We start from the raw sequence: 14,124 nt of genomic DNA on the forward strand, positions 1-14,124 counted from the left end.
AACGCATTTTTTGTAGATAGTGTAAGTAAACCGTTAGTACTTGAATCGAAACTTAGCTGGAACCGTGTAAAAAAGGTTTGATTTTTTTTTATTTATTTACAATTATTAGAAAAATTGAAGAAATTCGATATTTTCATATTGATCAATATAAATTTATTATTCCTTATTTGTGCATATTTTTACTTATCTTCAAAAATAGTTATTTGAAAAACGAAATAATATACTAGAGCCTACATGTTGCTCTGTTCTCCATGTTTTAAACTGGTAAAATTATTTAAATTACTTGAAATATGCTTCTATGTATTGGTTAATATTTCAGCTTTTTTTCTATTGCACTTACAATATGACTTTTTAATCCTATATTTGAAGTGAAGCATTTATTTGTTAAAAGATAATTATCTCTTCGATATTCCCTGCGTCTGGGAAAACTTACCGGTCTGTGACGCAGTTTCTCAAATAATAAAAGGAGTTTCATTTGCTTTCTTTTTGTGCAATTTTTCCTCTTACTAAAATTCTTCTTACTATAATTAATATTTTTATAAACAATATTAGTAAAATATGCATTACTTTCAAACGCGATGTAATAATTCTACATAATATACCTATAATAGGATCATAGTATATATGGGGATATATATTTATATTTTAATATTATAAAGTCGTTTTGGTAGATTTCTACTCAATATGAGTGGTACTTCTGAATTAACAGTTGCAAGGATGTTCAACGCTTTTTTTTTAATTTTATTAAGTTTTATGCGTTTATAAAATAAATGAAATAAAAGAATTTTTAAAAAAATTTGTGACATTTTTCGGTAAATTGTTGCTTTCACCCAACTTTCCAAAAAGTACCTAAGTCATAGCGGTTTTTGGGCTTAGATAAAATGAAAAACTTTTTGCAAACACAAAATCTCTCTATATTATTTCATAACCATCGTTGAACGGCCGACCCGATTTTAGGTTTACGACTACTTATGCTCAACTTCATAGCCTTGTAATATTGAACCCAATTCAGAAGACAAGGAAGCTCCTGGATCATCTATTGAGAGAAATTAGCCTTTAAGGAGAAGTTTTTGATGGAACTAACCTGCATTTGCGTTACTTGGTGAAGAAAACAACGAAAACCTCCCGTGGTTAGATAAGTGTAGGCCGGATGCGGAATTTTCATCAACCAGCAATCGCTGGGATTCGAAATATATTTTAAAATGCTCTAAAGGAATTTAAAAGCTTATCTAAAGGTATTTTATGAATCTCCTATACTTTGGTATAATATGGTGTTTGAAGATTTACATGTCAGTACCTTTGTCTAATGAAGGCTAATTTATGCCGAAAACTGGAAAGTGGCATGCAAGAAACTGAAGATGGAAAAAAAAATGCACAAAGGGACAATTAGTATATAATTAAGTTTATTTCAAGTGTAAGATTGGATCAATGTAATTTAACTTTTAGGCTATTGGAGTTAGGTGGGTGGTCTTGTAAAAATATCCCTGAAAGTTGGTTTAGGCTTATTGAAATCACAAATGAAAATTCATAACAGTTGTTGAAAAAATAATTATTCTAAATTAAACGAATTTTGGAAAACAAATAGAATATTAAAATAAGATGTAATTTTTTTGTGGAAATATGCCAATATTATTTCTGTAATAATAAAAAAGAATTTCTTTCTTATTTAATAATGTTATCTTGCAGATGATGTGATAAATTGTAAGTTTAAGTGTCTGGTTTTTCTTTCAGATTTTTTGAGCATCAACTATTGACTTCTAGTATAGAAATAAATCTATGCTGATTATTAAGAACTTAATCGATAAAAATTTGCCAGAGGTTTCTGTGAACCATTTGTTAAAATTATACCTACGATTGTTAAATAAATATGTTCTGTTGTATTTGGAGAAAGTTTTGAAAAAGTTAAGAGACAGAAAGAAAAAAAAAGCTTAACTCTCTTAGGTCTACATAAATTAGTATGTATACATTAAAAAACTGAAAAGGATACTTTTAAAAGACAAAATAAAATGAAAAAAAAAAAGTTATTTGACCTTGCACTAATTTTTATTCTTTTTATCTGGTTGCTGAAAAATATGGTATAAATAACTGTTTTTGACCTAAATTTTTTAAAGGCAACTGTTACTCTATAAATGTTCCAGTCCTCCTCTAAAAAGGTAATTTTCAAAAATATGTGTGATGTTTTGAATACTGTCTTATTTGTGGTAAAACTTAAAGCATTTCAATCAATAAAGTTGTGAGTACAATTGGTACAGTGAGTGCAATTAGTACAGATGATCCTTGTAGTCAAGTTTTAGAGCTGGTGCTGAACCAAGGTTTATTTGTAGCAGAATCACTGGTTTTCTAAATCTGAAATTTTCCACTCCCTTATGACCCCTACAATCTTCAAAAACAAATTATTAATATAATTATTACTTCTGTTTTTTTTATTTTTATTTATTTGAATAAACCTAGCATGAATATTAGGTACTATTAAATTTTTTGTGTTTGAATGCTTTTTTTCCCCTTGATGTTTTTGTTATGAAGTTTTTAATATTAGAAATTTAAAAATTCTAGAATATCAGTGAAAAATGCAGATATTTCTATTTCATATGAAAATCACTGAAAATTATGCAAGTATTTTACATATCATGCAGGCACAGCTGTGCTTAAGAAGAGAGGGGGACTTGACCACAATTCATTACAAAAGATATAGTGCTTAGTAATTAGTTTTTATAGTTTTTATTTTATTTTTATTTCAAATGGCTGGGGCTTCCATGAACAAATTACAGGGCAAATACAGAACAAAAACAAATTCTAGTTAAGTATAGCTCTCCATGGAGGCTATACTTCTAGTTTTTATAGTAAAATAGCAGGAAATTTCGTTATCTATTTAAAAACTGCACTTTCGTATAAGGGTCTTAAATTTCGCAATATATGAAAATGAGGCTTTTGAAACCAAAGGAGCTTGCTATAAATTTTATCCTGTGGTCCATAAAACCTTTGTACAGTCTTAAATGTAGTTATCTTCTTCTTCCGCTGCACTGCAGATTTAGTTGGCTCAGCATAGGCACATATCAGAAGGTGTAGTACCGATCTTACTCCAAATGCAGAGGCTGTCGAAACGGAACAGTGCTACTATTTAACTAAACCCTTATTGTTTGTTAGGGTATGAATCTTTAGAAGACGTATAATAAGCTGGACTAAAAGTGTTTTTTATATAATTGTTACGCAGTGTTCTTCCTAAGCATTTTTAAAAGGGTGAACCCCCCTGCCTGCCCTTTAATATGCCCTGTTTGCTTTTTTTTTTTTTCAAAAATAAGCTGCCATCCATTAAAAATACTGCTTTTTATTTGTACTCCAATTAAAAATAATAATACTCTGTTTAAATACTAATTACACACTGGTAAAATTATCTGTGTTTAATTTAAATCTGATTTCTATTACAAATATTTATCTTGTCAGGGTATATTCAAGGGTATATTAATAAATTTTTTAGATGATTTTAAATTTTAAGATTATTTTTAAATAACTTTTTTTTTAAAGAAAAAAGTCATCTTTAAATGTTTATTACCTCATAATTTTCAGTTTAAATTATAGAAAAAAGCTTTCAAGTTAATTTTCAATATCTTTTCCAGTTTATTATTTATCTATTAATTAATTAATAAATTTTTTTTGTTTGAAAATTTTTTAATTGCTTTTTATAAAAATAAATTTGTCCTAAATGTTTTTTTTTTATTTTTCTCCGATTTTGATAAAGAATAAGAATTACTTTTTGAAACACACACATAAAACAGTACAAGAGGTTATTGTTAATTATTATATGATATTAAGCATTTGGATAAATTTTTATGGTGTTAAGTGACTGCTCTTTCAAACCGTAAAGCGCCCTTTTCTGTGAGAAAGTGCCTGCCTTTTTTTATTCCTAGGGAAAACTCTGTGTTATGACAAATTAATAAGATTAATTTAAAAACAAAAGAACATTCGAGAGTTGACATTGTAAAAATACTTCTCTACATCGACACGATGAATTATTTAACATCACACCAATGCGGTAAATCCTTCTTTTCTTCTTGACTAGTAAAGTGTAATTCGAAGTTTGCACGCTAGAAAACGGAACTAATTTTGACCTAATCGACGTACCCCTTCTCATCCACTCTTCCCTTCATAATAAATATGCATAAAAAATAGGCACAGTAAAAAAAAAAAAAAAATGTTAGACATCTCCTATTTCCTTTTTAGTTTTGGAAACTATTACTATTTATTTAATTTTTTTTTTTAAGTTTAGTTTATTAGTTTTAATTTGCATGGTGTTTTATTTTTCTCTTTCTAAAGAAGCATCTGATATTATTTCAGGAATAATTTTGACAACTTTCTTTCAAGAGATCTCTTGAGTATATAAAGTAAGTTTTTAAATTTTTTTTTATTTTTCAAGCATGATGACTTTTAAATTTTATAATTTTTTTTTTCATCACACAAAAATTTTTAATTTTCAATAAAGATATATTTTTTGACTATCGGCAATGACATTTCTTTTTTATTTTAATAAGAGATACCAAGAAGTGCTTGAAATTTCTACTGTCCTAATTAAATTCTTGTTTATAATGATGTAGCAAACAGTTTTCACATAATTTGCATTTTATATACAGTCTGTGTTCTTTCCTATCATTATAAATACCAATTCATAATGTCTCGTAGCTATTCCATAGATCCAATGTTATTTTAATGCCCATTAAAATGTCTGAACTGAACCCTTCATTCCAATATAGCAACTGAGCTTTAATTTCATATTTTTTTGCTATCATAGAAAATCAGTTTGAAAGTAAGTTTCAAGCATTTTAAAATGCTTTCAAAACAAAATATTTTCATTCTGGTCAAATGGTGAATGAAATACGGTTTACTTCCCATTGTTAATCAAGAGTGAATAATGTAATTGCAAAGCCTTATTCATGAAGTTCAAAAGATGCGATTCTTATAATTGTGAATTTCTTTTCAGAAGATCCATTAAATTTATCAATCATATACATATATCATACTTTTCTCTTTTAAAAATTTTATTCTTCTGTTCTTTATTATCTAATAATAATTTTAGTTAGGGTGAGGTTCTTAAACAAAGTGATATAAATTTGTTAGAATTTCATTTCTTAAGCTAACTTCTTATTAACAGTATTCTTTCTTATTAACTGTATTATTATTTGTTATAACTTTATTTCTGTTATACTATTAAAAAAGTAATGCATGTTTCCGAATATAAATCAAGAATTTTTCAAGAATCGAGAATCGTTCTCTGGTTCAGGTCAAAATTACGATTTGTGGATGAGTGGGTGTGGCAGAAATCGAATTCTTGGCCATAGATGGAGCCACTAGAAAACAAGAAAAATCGATAACCTCTGTCGATAACATGGCTGAAGACAACAACAACTTCTTGGGTTTTAAAATAAGCTTTACGATTCTAACATAAGCAACAATTCTTATAAATTTTTATCTGTCGATGATCGATCGAAGTGAATCGATTGAAGTTCAATCATTTATTAATTCCCTTTTATTTGAAAATCTTCATTTTCGTAATATAATGCTTTTTTCTACTTTCCAGTAAGTCATGGACAGTCCTCAGATTTCAAGATCTGGAAGAGTTCTTAAAAAATCTGCAAAGGTGAAAGAAATGGAAGATTTTGACATTAATGATTTGGACATGCAAGGGAAACCACGGAAAAAAAGTAGGACGTCTGACGAATTTGATGAGTTTGACGATAAAAGAGTTGCGCCCATAAAAATTCCAAAAATCTCGCTTAATTTATCTCAAGGAAAGAGACCTCCTCAGACTATAACCAAGCTTCCTCAAGGAGCTGCCATGAAACCAAAGTCAGATCAGAGGAGATTTTATGATGATTCTTCTGCTGATGGATCTAAAGAATCTGGTATTTTAGTTTTGACTAAATCTTTTTGTGTAAAACTTCTTCGGGTGTATGGGCTATAATACTGTATTTTTAAGCTCTGTTTAGTTAGATTTTGTTTTTCCCCCTAATCTTATTTTCTTTTACATGGGAATTTTCTTTAATTTGTGTTTACAGTGCAATTGCTACTGATAATCTTAATGAGAAAACTTGCCTCTAAAAGATTGAAATTACTATGCAAAACTTTTAGGATAATTTCAGTATTATATTTTGAAATTACGTTCCTATCTATAAAAAAATCAATTAAAAAAAATTGTTTCAGATTCTAGCTCAGTATCAAGTGAATCCTCGTCGTCGTCCTCATCTTCAGATGATTCTGATAATGATGAAAATGATTCTCGTCAGTGGTATTCTAATGTTGATAAAGGTACTGTGATGCAGAATATTCAACATATACCAACACAGCAAGAAAAAGTAGTCGTTGAATCTTACAGACAGGTAATTTTTTTGTTACTGATTTAATCTTATATAAAAGGAATCTTTTATCTGAAAGCACTATATTTGCTGATTTAATATTACTTCTTTATGAAATGAAGGTTTCCCCCCCCCCACATAAATGAAATTTACTGTGTAAGTAATAATTCTTTTTTATCGCAATTTCTCTTCTTTTTTTTTCTTGTTAAAAGGTTAACTAGCTGCGTCACAAAATGAAAATTATACTAGTTTTTCATTGCAATGTCCCTATTACAGTTAAGTTACTATAAATCTATTTTAAACTTCACAGTGATAATTAAAATTCCCAACATTGATTCAAATTTTGTCTTTGTTTCATGAAAATTTGATCATACCAAGATTCAGCTCTTTCACAGTGTTTAATGAATTAAGCAGTACAGAGAGCACTTTCCTTGCTTTTCTTTTAAGTTCTGAGAATTTCTCTAAGACTTCCTCAGAATTCGAGAATCTGATTTTTTTTAAAGTTCAGGTCAGAACTAACTTTAACATATTTTTTTTATGCAGCATACTCAAGTTTTATTGCTTGATCACCCATTCCTGTAATATTTCTTAACAGTTATCATCAATATTTATGGTAACCATTTGTTCTGCATCAACAACTCTAGCAGTTTTTGTACAGTTTAAAGCTAGTTGATTAAATTTGATTTTGGGACAGTGGATTAGTCAGGTATACGTTACTGAAATTAATCTCAAAATTAAAAGAATGTGAAGTTTCATGTAAATCAAAAATTAAAACTATTAGAATATATAGCAATTATTTTGGCAATTGTAAGTTATGCAGTTTTCTACATTTTGCATAATTTGTAGGGCCATAATAATGACTATTATGTTAGGTGAAAATCATAAAAAAATATTATGATTTGTTTACTAGAAATTCACAAGTGATAAATTATTATTTGATAAATATGAAATAAATACACAGATCATTAATTATTAGTTAACTAGCATTAAAATATGTCTTGTATTTTTCCTTAGGGTATACATTTCGGTACACATCAAATGACAGAAATTTTATGAAAAGATTTGTTCATTTTTATTCATTAATATTTTTAATTTCAATAAAATTGCATGTAATGTATTAATTTTATAACTACAAATTTGCAAATATATGTATGCAATTTTTTGTGTGTATGTTTTTGCTGAATGGAATTTTTACCAGTTAAATCTATCTCACGAATATCATTCTAAGCCTCAAGATTCTGTATCTTTTTTTTCTGAATGCTTACATATTTTTTTCTGGATGTTCTAGTGAATGTACAAATATATCTTCTATGCTATATAATCGATAAATTATATAATCAATAAAGATAATCTTTCAATCTTCTTGATCCTGTACAAATATGCATTGTAACTCTTCAAATTAACAAATTTAAATGTATTTATTATTATTTTAAAATAGAGTAGTGGAATGTCTATGGATAACAGTGAGGATGAGGCAAGTGATTCAGCACTGGTCATTGCCGAGGAATCCAATGACTCTCTCACATCTCGAGGCAAAGGTGCTTTATCTAAGAAGAAACCACCTGTCCAGAGAAAGGAGCCTAATTTCGGCCCTCGTAAAAATGCTCCTCTGAAGAAAAAGCCGGTTATCCGTAATATTGCTACTGCTGCAGCTGCTGCCAAAAAGGATAAACCGGTTCGTTCTATTTGATTTATTTTGAGTTATTATTTATTATGTACCATAGTAAAATTTACTTGTGCACTTATTTTATCTTATAAGTTATTTTAGAAACAAGCAATTTAGGTAATTAGTTTCCTTTTATAAGGCATTTTTATTAGTTTTCTTTTTATTTAAAAGAATACTGATACTGTTTAATAAAATATAAAATTTAAAAATATACATTTAAAAAAATTTTTGTTTACTTTCTCTTTTGTTTACTTAAATGAACAATCCCAATGCTAATTTATTTAAAGCCCTACTTTTATAAAATTTATTATACCTTGTTAAATAAAAAAAAAATAGAGGAAGAAAGTTACAATTTGCTTTAAAATTTTACTCCTATCCTTGATTTTACTCTGTTTAAAACAACAAACATGAAACAAAACTGTATCTATGATTTTTTTTAACTTTATTATAGTCGCTACTTATTTTTAGTAATGTTACTTAAATTTTAATGCTTCACTGTCAGGTAATCAAACTTCATTGTATACAAAGATATGCATCCATTGTCAAACTACTTTTTTCAAAAAAATTTAATTGAAACTAATGTAATAAAAACTTGAAAATGGTTGGCAACTAAATAATTGAACTAGATTACTCAGCCTTTCATATTAATATATTGTATTAAAAGATTAAAAAAAATATATGCAAATTGAATAAAAGACTACTGAAATCAAATACATAATATGTCATCTGAATTAATTATCTGATGTTTTATTAAATTTATATATTTATGTTTATTTATATACATATTACAAGCATTGTTATGTTATTCAGAATTAAATGTTAAGGAGTTCTTTTAAAATACTGTTGAGGTATATGTTATGGTGAATTTTGACTATCTTATCGCTTCTTCAATTATTTGTAATTAGTTATTTAATTTTTTTTTCCGAACGTTCTGTTTTGTATAACCATTCATATTTTCCTCATTTAAATGATTCTTATTAGCTCAAATAGAGCTTTTGCATTTGAGAAGGATACAGGTTTTTTGGTAAATAATTGTGTGCGATTAATTTGCATATTAATTTTTGTTCACTTTACCTAAATTGTTGGATTGTTTCTTTGTTATTTTTCTGCTCCTTTGTGATGCAGTGAGCTGTCAAATTTTCTGGATTGAGTTACTAATAAAGCCATATGAAACACACACAATTTGCATATATTTTCTGAAAACAATATATGTATTCAGTCATTTTAGTTAAATTATTTCCTAAAAATTCATGATGTGTAGCGTTTTTATAAAGTACTTAAAGGTGCTTATTTTCATTGCATGTTTGTGAAAAGTGTTTAATTTTCTTTTTTTCTTCAAAAAAGATATTTTTTTCTTTCCTTGGAGGATTGTCGCAATGAATCACACAATGTTTTCACAATAGTGTCATTCAACAACAATGAGTTTTGACCTACTGACGTCTTTATCTTGCTGAAATGTCAATTGTTATACATGTTGGATGTTGTACATGTTTCCTAGCATGTACATTGAGTTGAATTCTCTGAAAAGATTCCTACAATTACACCTGCAACTCGCTGCATTTTATAAGAGACTCCCAATTTCGGTTTTTATCCCTTACCTTCTGAAATCGCAGGGTCAATCATAAGAATCAGCTTAACATTTCCAAATATTTTTTCTTACACATTTTCTTTCCTTAATAGTTTCTTCATTGAAACCACATTGCATATGTCAGATGAAATATCATGGCCTTCTAGTACTGTTCAATTTTTTAAAATCAGTACCATAATCCTTGAACTTAACTTAGGGATTGTTCACTAATTAAATATTTTCCTTTGGATCCAGTGCAGTCAACAACTCCAAAACTCCACTCCATCTCCCTTTTATTCATTTGATTTAATGAAGTTTAAAATGAGTAATAATTTTATAATTGCAGGAGTTTGCTCCTAAGGGACTGTCCACCAATTGTATAAATTATTTTAAGCTTTTTGTTCTTTTGTTTATCACTGGATTTGTTATTGAAATTTTCAGAACTCTTATTTTATGCGAAAAAAAATGCAATAATTTTTTGAGGCAAAGTTTTAAAAAAGTATGAATGCCTTTCACTTATTTAATATTTATAAAATACAGTATTAAATCTGTTATTATTCAAATTTGTCATTTCAAAAAAAAAATTTTCATCTCTTTATTATTTGAGTTTAAAAAAACCTTTGAAATTAACAATGTTTTACAATGTTAACAATGCTTTGAATTAGTGTTTTGCATTGATATTTTCATTTTAAATTTATTGAAACTTTATTTTAATCATTTGTTTAAAAAAGTATTGAACCAAATTAATAAATTTAATAAAAATTTTATAAGGTGCATCTGCTTTTTTTCATTTGTAATATAACTTTATTTAAATTTCCTTTGTTTGTTGTAATTTTCTACACATCTTAATCAATTTAGTTTGAAAAAAATATTAATCATATAAAGGCTTTGGTATAGTATACATTTAAAAATAAATTTCATTAAAATCTAAATAATTTGTCCAATAATTTTTTTATAGTTTAACTAATTGTAATTTTAAAATGAAATTTATTTATATATTTTCCAAATTTGAATAAAGTAACTATTTTTTAATTAATGAATGAACAACTCTTTATTGAACATGTTTAACATGTTTTATGGTGGCTAATAAAATCAAGTCGAGAACTTAATGCTAAGTATATGTAGAGATTTCTATAATAGGAAGGGAAAAAAATAAATTATTGGTGCATGATTTTTTCAAAGTGCTATAAATATTTTTTGAGCACTTAAAAAGTGTTTAATTTTTGTTTAAAAAATTGACTATGAATTATGTGTATTAATAATAAATGAAAATATGTGTATAAATGAAATTACAATGAATTTTAAGTAAAGCACCATCAGAAAAAGAAAGTTTAAATTTACTAAAAAAAAAATGTTTTTTTTTTCTTTGTGCAGTGTAACTTTTAAACCTTACTGCAAATTTTCCACAGAACGTAAGAGAAAATATATTTATTACATTCTAGCATCAAAATTACTTAAAATTATGTTTCAAAATAGCTTTTGAAAAACTAATATTATGCTGATATCTTATCTAAAATAACAGTATATGAGTTATGCATGTAAATAAATTCATAAAAATAATAAATGTTTGCTTTCCGCATCATGTTAATTTTAGTGATCAATAAAGCATTTAAATTATTTGATGCATCATACAATGAAAATTATAAATATTATTGTTGTTTTAATAGCCTGGAAAATCAAAACCTCCAACTGCATATACATTATGGTGTATTGAAAATCGCAAAAGGATTGCAGCTGCCTCTGGTGCTATTGGTAAATTATCAAATTCTCTTATGTCAAATTTATGAATAGCTTTAAAATGCATGATTTATTATTCACTCCAGCTTGGACATTTTATTTCATTTAGTGAAATATAATTGTGTTTCAATAAATAGTGCATCTAAGATATTTTTGAGTTTAATTTCTTTTCTTAAAATTTGAACTGTTGGAATTTTTGTATTTAGGTTTTGGAAACATTGGCAAAAAATTGGGAGAGGCTTGGCAAGCATTGCCAGACAAAGAAAAAATGGTATGTTTTTTTCTATGAAAAAATTGTATAAAAATAAAATTACTCTCATCTTGAGAAATGTCACTAACTAGATTTGAGTTTTTGAAAGTTATGCAATAGAATAAAACTTCAATGAAAAACCACTTCCTCAACTAACCACATTTTAAAAGCATCAATTTTTTTACCCAATCAACTTCATGTTTTTTTTTAAAGTCCTCTAAGAGAAACTAAACAATTCTCAATATTAATAGAAAGACAGCTTCATGTTCAAAATAAATCAATTTTGGGTATGAAATAAATGAAAAATATATACCCGAAACAATAGGTTGAGCTTGATCATGCACGTGAGCAAGAAAATTTTTCATCATTACTGGTTGAGAGTGAAATTATATGCTGGGATATTAAAGTTATATGCTGTTTATGGTGAATTATATATTACTGTTTATAGTGAATTATAATGAAATTATATGCTGGGTTTTAAAGGAACGAATGCATAATTTTAACAGCATGTCAAAGATATCTAATCTCATGAAAGGAAGTTAATAAATTTTTCAGATTTACTAGGAATCCAAATCCATAAAATTTTAAAAAGTAAGGTATAAAATTGGAAATGAATTTGAAAGCTTCAGTTTTTGAAAAGGATACTAATGATTGATATTTTCATTAAACTGATCTCTGTCAGTTCAGACAGTGGTCTCTTCCAGGAAATTTCACTGTATTGTATTAATCATAGAAAAAATTATTACTTTACATGCTCTTAAAATTTTTATAGTCTTTACTCATAGCTTTTATGTATCTGTTTAAACTAAGCACTTTATTGACAAATCTTTGTAATTTAATGAACTTATATCTCAATAATTCTGATCAGTCACAATTCATTCTTGTTTATTACAGACTAACATCAATTCTCGGTGACAAACCAGTTACAATTACAGTTGACATTAATGTTTTGTTTTAATAACCCTCATAACCAAAAATGTAGTTTCACATAAATAAGTTTAAGAAAAAGGCAATAAAATCTTCATTGCTTTTGAATAAAGAAGGAGAGTATTCTTTTATAGTTTTTAACCGGAACTGGTAAATTTTCATTTAATTGAATTTGAGCTATTATAAACTCCTAGACTTGATCTAATTTTAATAAATAAATAAAAATTTACTGAACAGTAAAAGCAAGAAACTTTTTTCAAGCTTATATTTATAGCCAATGTTTCATTCTAGGCTTGGAGGAGGAAAGCAAAAAGATTAGCTCTGAAAAATTCTGGAGGTTTGATCACTACTGGACCTGCAAATGGAACATCTCCTAAGAGCACCACACGTTCAACATCCACTGCAAGTGATGATATTTTTAAAGGATTGAGTGAGAGCACAAGGGCTCTTGGAACATCTGCAATCGATTCTGCAGCTTATTTGAAGCTTCTTGGAGACTCTTTGAGTGTTATTGGTCAGAGATTAACTGAACATGAGGTAAAATATTATGTGTTTAAGATTTCAATATAAAGAAATGTGTGGAGAAGAAAATGCTAATTAATATTTTACACTATTAATTAATATTTTACAATAGTATACCTGCAAGTGGCATATTGTGGGTATCTTTGATCCTGATTGGTTGTTGAAACATGGCCTTTGTTTACGTTAGCAATCGTTCTTTCCATTCTATTTTGAGTAAGACAAGCCCGTCAAGTATCTTACGGGCTTGGCTTACGAGGTTAAGGCTCCACAATTTCATAAGCTCCAACATAATGGCGGCAATGTGGTCAACATTATACACCGACCGCCTATACTTTGCAGATAAGCTAGTACCCATTGGTCTGAAGCTGGGTTAAATTCTAGCTACCAACAGGTATCGAACCCCAGTTTTTCACAATGATAGTTCTATGTCTTAAGCACTGAACCAATGCAGCTCAATTTAAATAAAACCCTGTTTAATTTTTAAATGACATTTATTCTTAATAATTTATACCTCATACCAAAATTATTATCTTCAAGCTTTCAAAATTATTATCTTCTTTTATAATAATTATTATATATCACCAAATGGTGATAAAGATATACCATCCAAATTAATAAAATACTTATATATGTAATAAAAAAAATACTTGTATTATTAAGAATTCGCTCTCTTCCAATCACAATTTTTATTCACAGTTTAATTGAATTGTAAAATGTTTTGGTTTTAATCATATTTCATTTATTTTGCAGGGTCAATTAGCTGTGTCAGGAATTTTCTCTGTTCTGTTAGATACAATCCTGTGTGTCGTTGGACCACTTTTATGTCTAACCTCTGAATCACCCGTCTTAAACAGTCTCTCCCAAGATGTGTCCAAAAGGACTTTAGATAGCATTGCTTATTTTATGCCAGGATTGTAAATGATATCCTGTGCTGTATCTTTCTCCATTTTAAATTAACCATCGAGTGCATTGTGTAATAATCATAAATTTGAATTTACAAAATAGTAATGAACTTTCATAGTTTTTTTATTATTATATTATGTAGCATCATAATTATTAATAAATGTATGTATATTTTTCATTTCTGTAATAAAAACCTTGTAATGTTTTA

The 14,124-nt window shown here is 27.4% G+C and overlaps 1 protein-coding gene across 4 annotated transcripts; it reads left to right on the top strand.

Annotated features, from left to right (window-relative positions):
• LOC107438295 (uncharacterized) lies at positions 1 to 14,124 on the top strand. Of its 4 annotated transcripts, none has more exons than XM_016050535.4 (9): positions 1 to 75; positions 4,333 to 4,379; positions 5,570 to 5,894; positions 6,193 to 6,368; positions 7,783 to 8,019; positions 11,245 to 11,329; positions 11,521 to 11,585; positions 12,783 to 13,028; positions 13,764 to 14,124. In XM_016050535.4, the coding sequence occupies exons 3-9, from the start codon at positions 5,576 to 5,578 to the stop codon at positions 13,929 to 13,931; spliced, it is 1,296 nt and encodes a 431-aa protein (XP_015906021.2). In that variant the 5' UTR covers positions 1 to 75; positions 4,333 to 4,379; positions 5,570 to 5,575; the 3' UTR covers positions 13,932 to 14,124. The 4 variants fall into 4 exon arrangements, with proteins under 4 accessions (XP_015906021.2, XP_015906020.2, XP_015906023.2 ...); XM_016050534.4 differs by having other exon boundaries at positions 55 to 264; XM_016050536.4 differs by lacking the exon at positions 1 to 75 and adding an exon at positions 194 to 264 and having other exon boundaries at positions 4,310 to 4,379.

This window comes from Parasteatoda tepidariorum, chromosome 3 (genome assembly GCF_982258835.1).
Source record: "Parasteatoda tepidariorum strain Cologne lab strain chromosome 3, Ptep-v5.0, whole genome shotgun sequence".
NCBI classification, from domain to species: domain Eukaryota; kingdom Metazoa; phylum Arthropoda; class Arachnida; order Araneae; family Theridiidae; genus Parasteatoda; species Parasteatoda tepidariorum.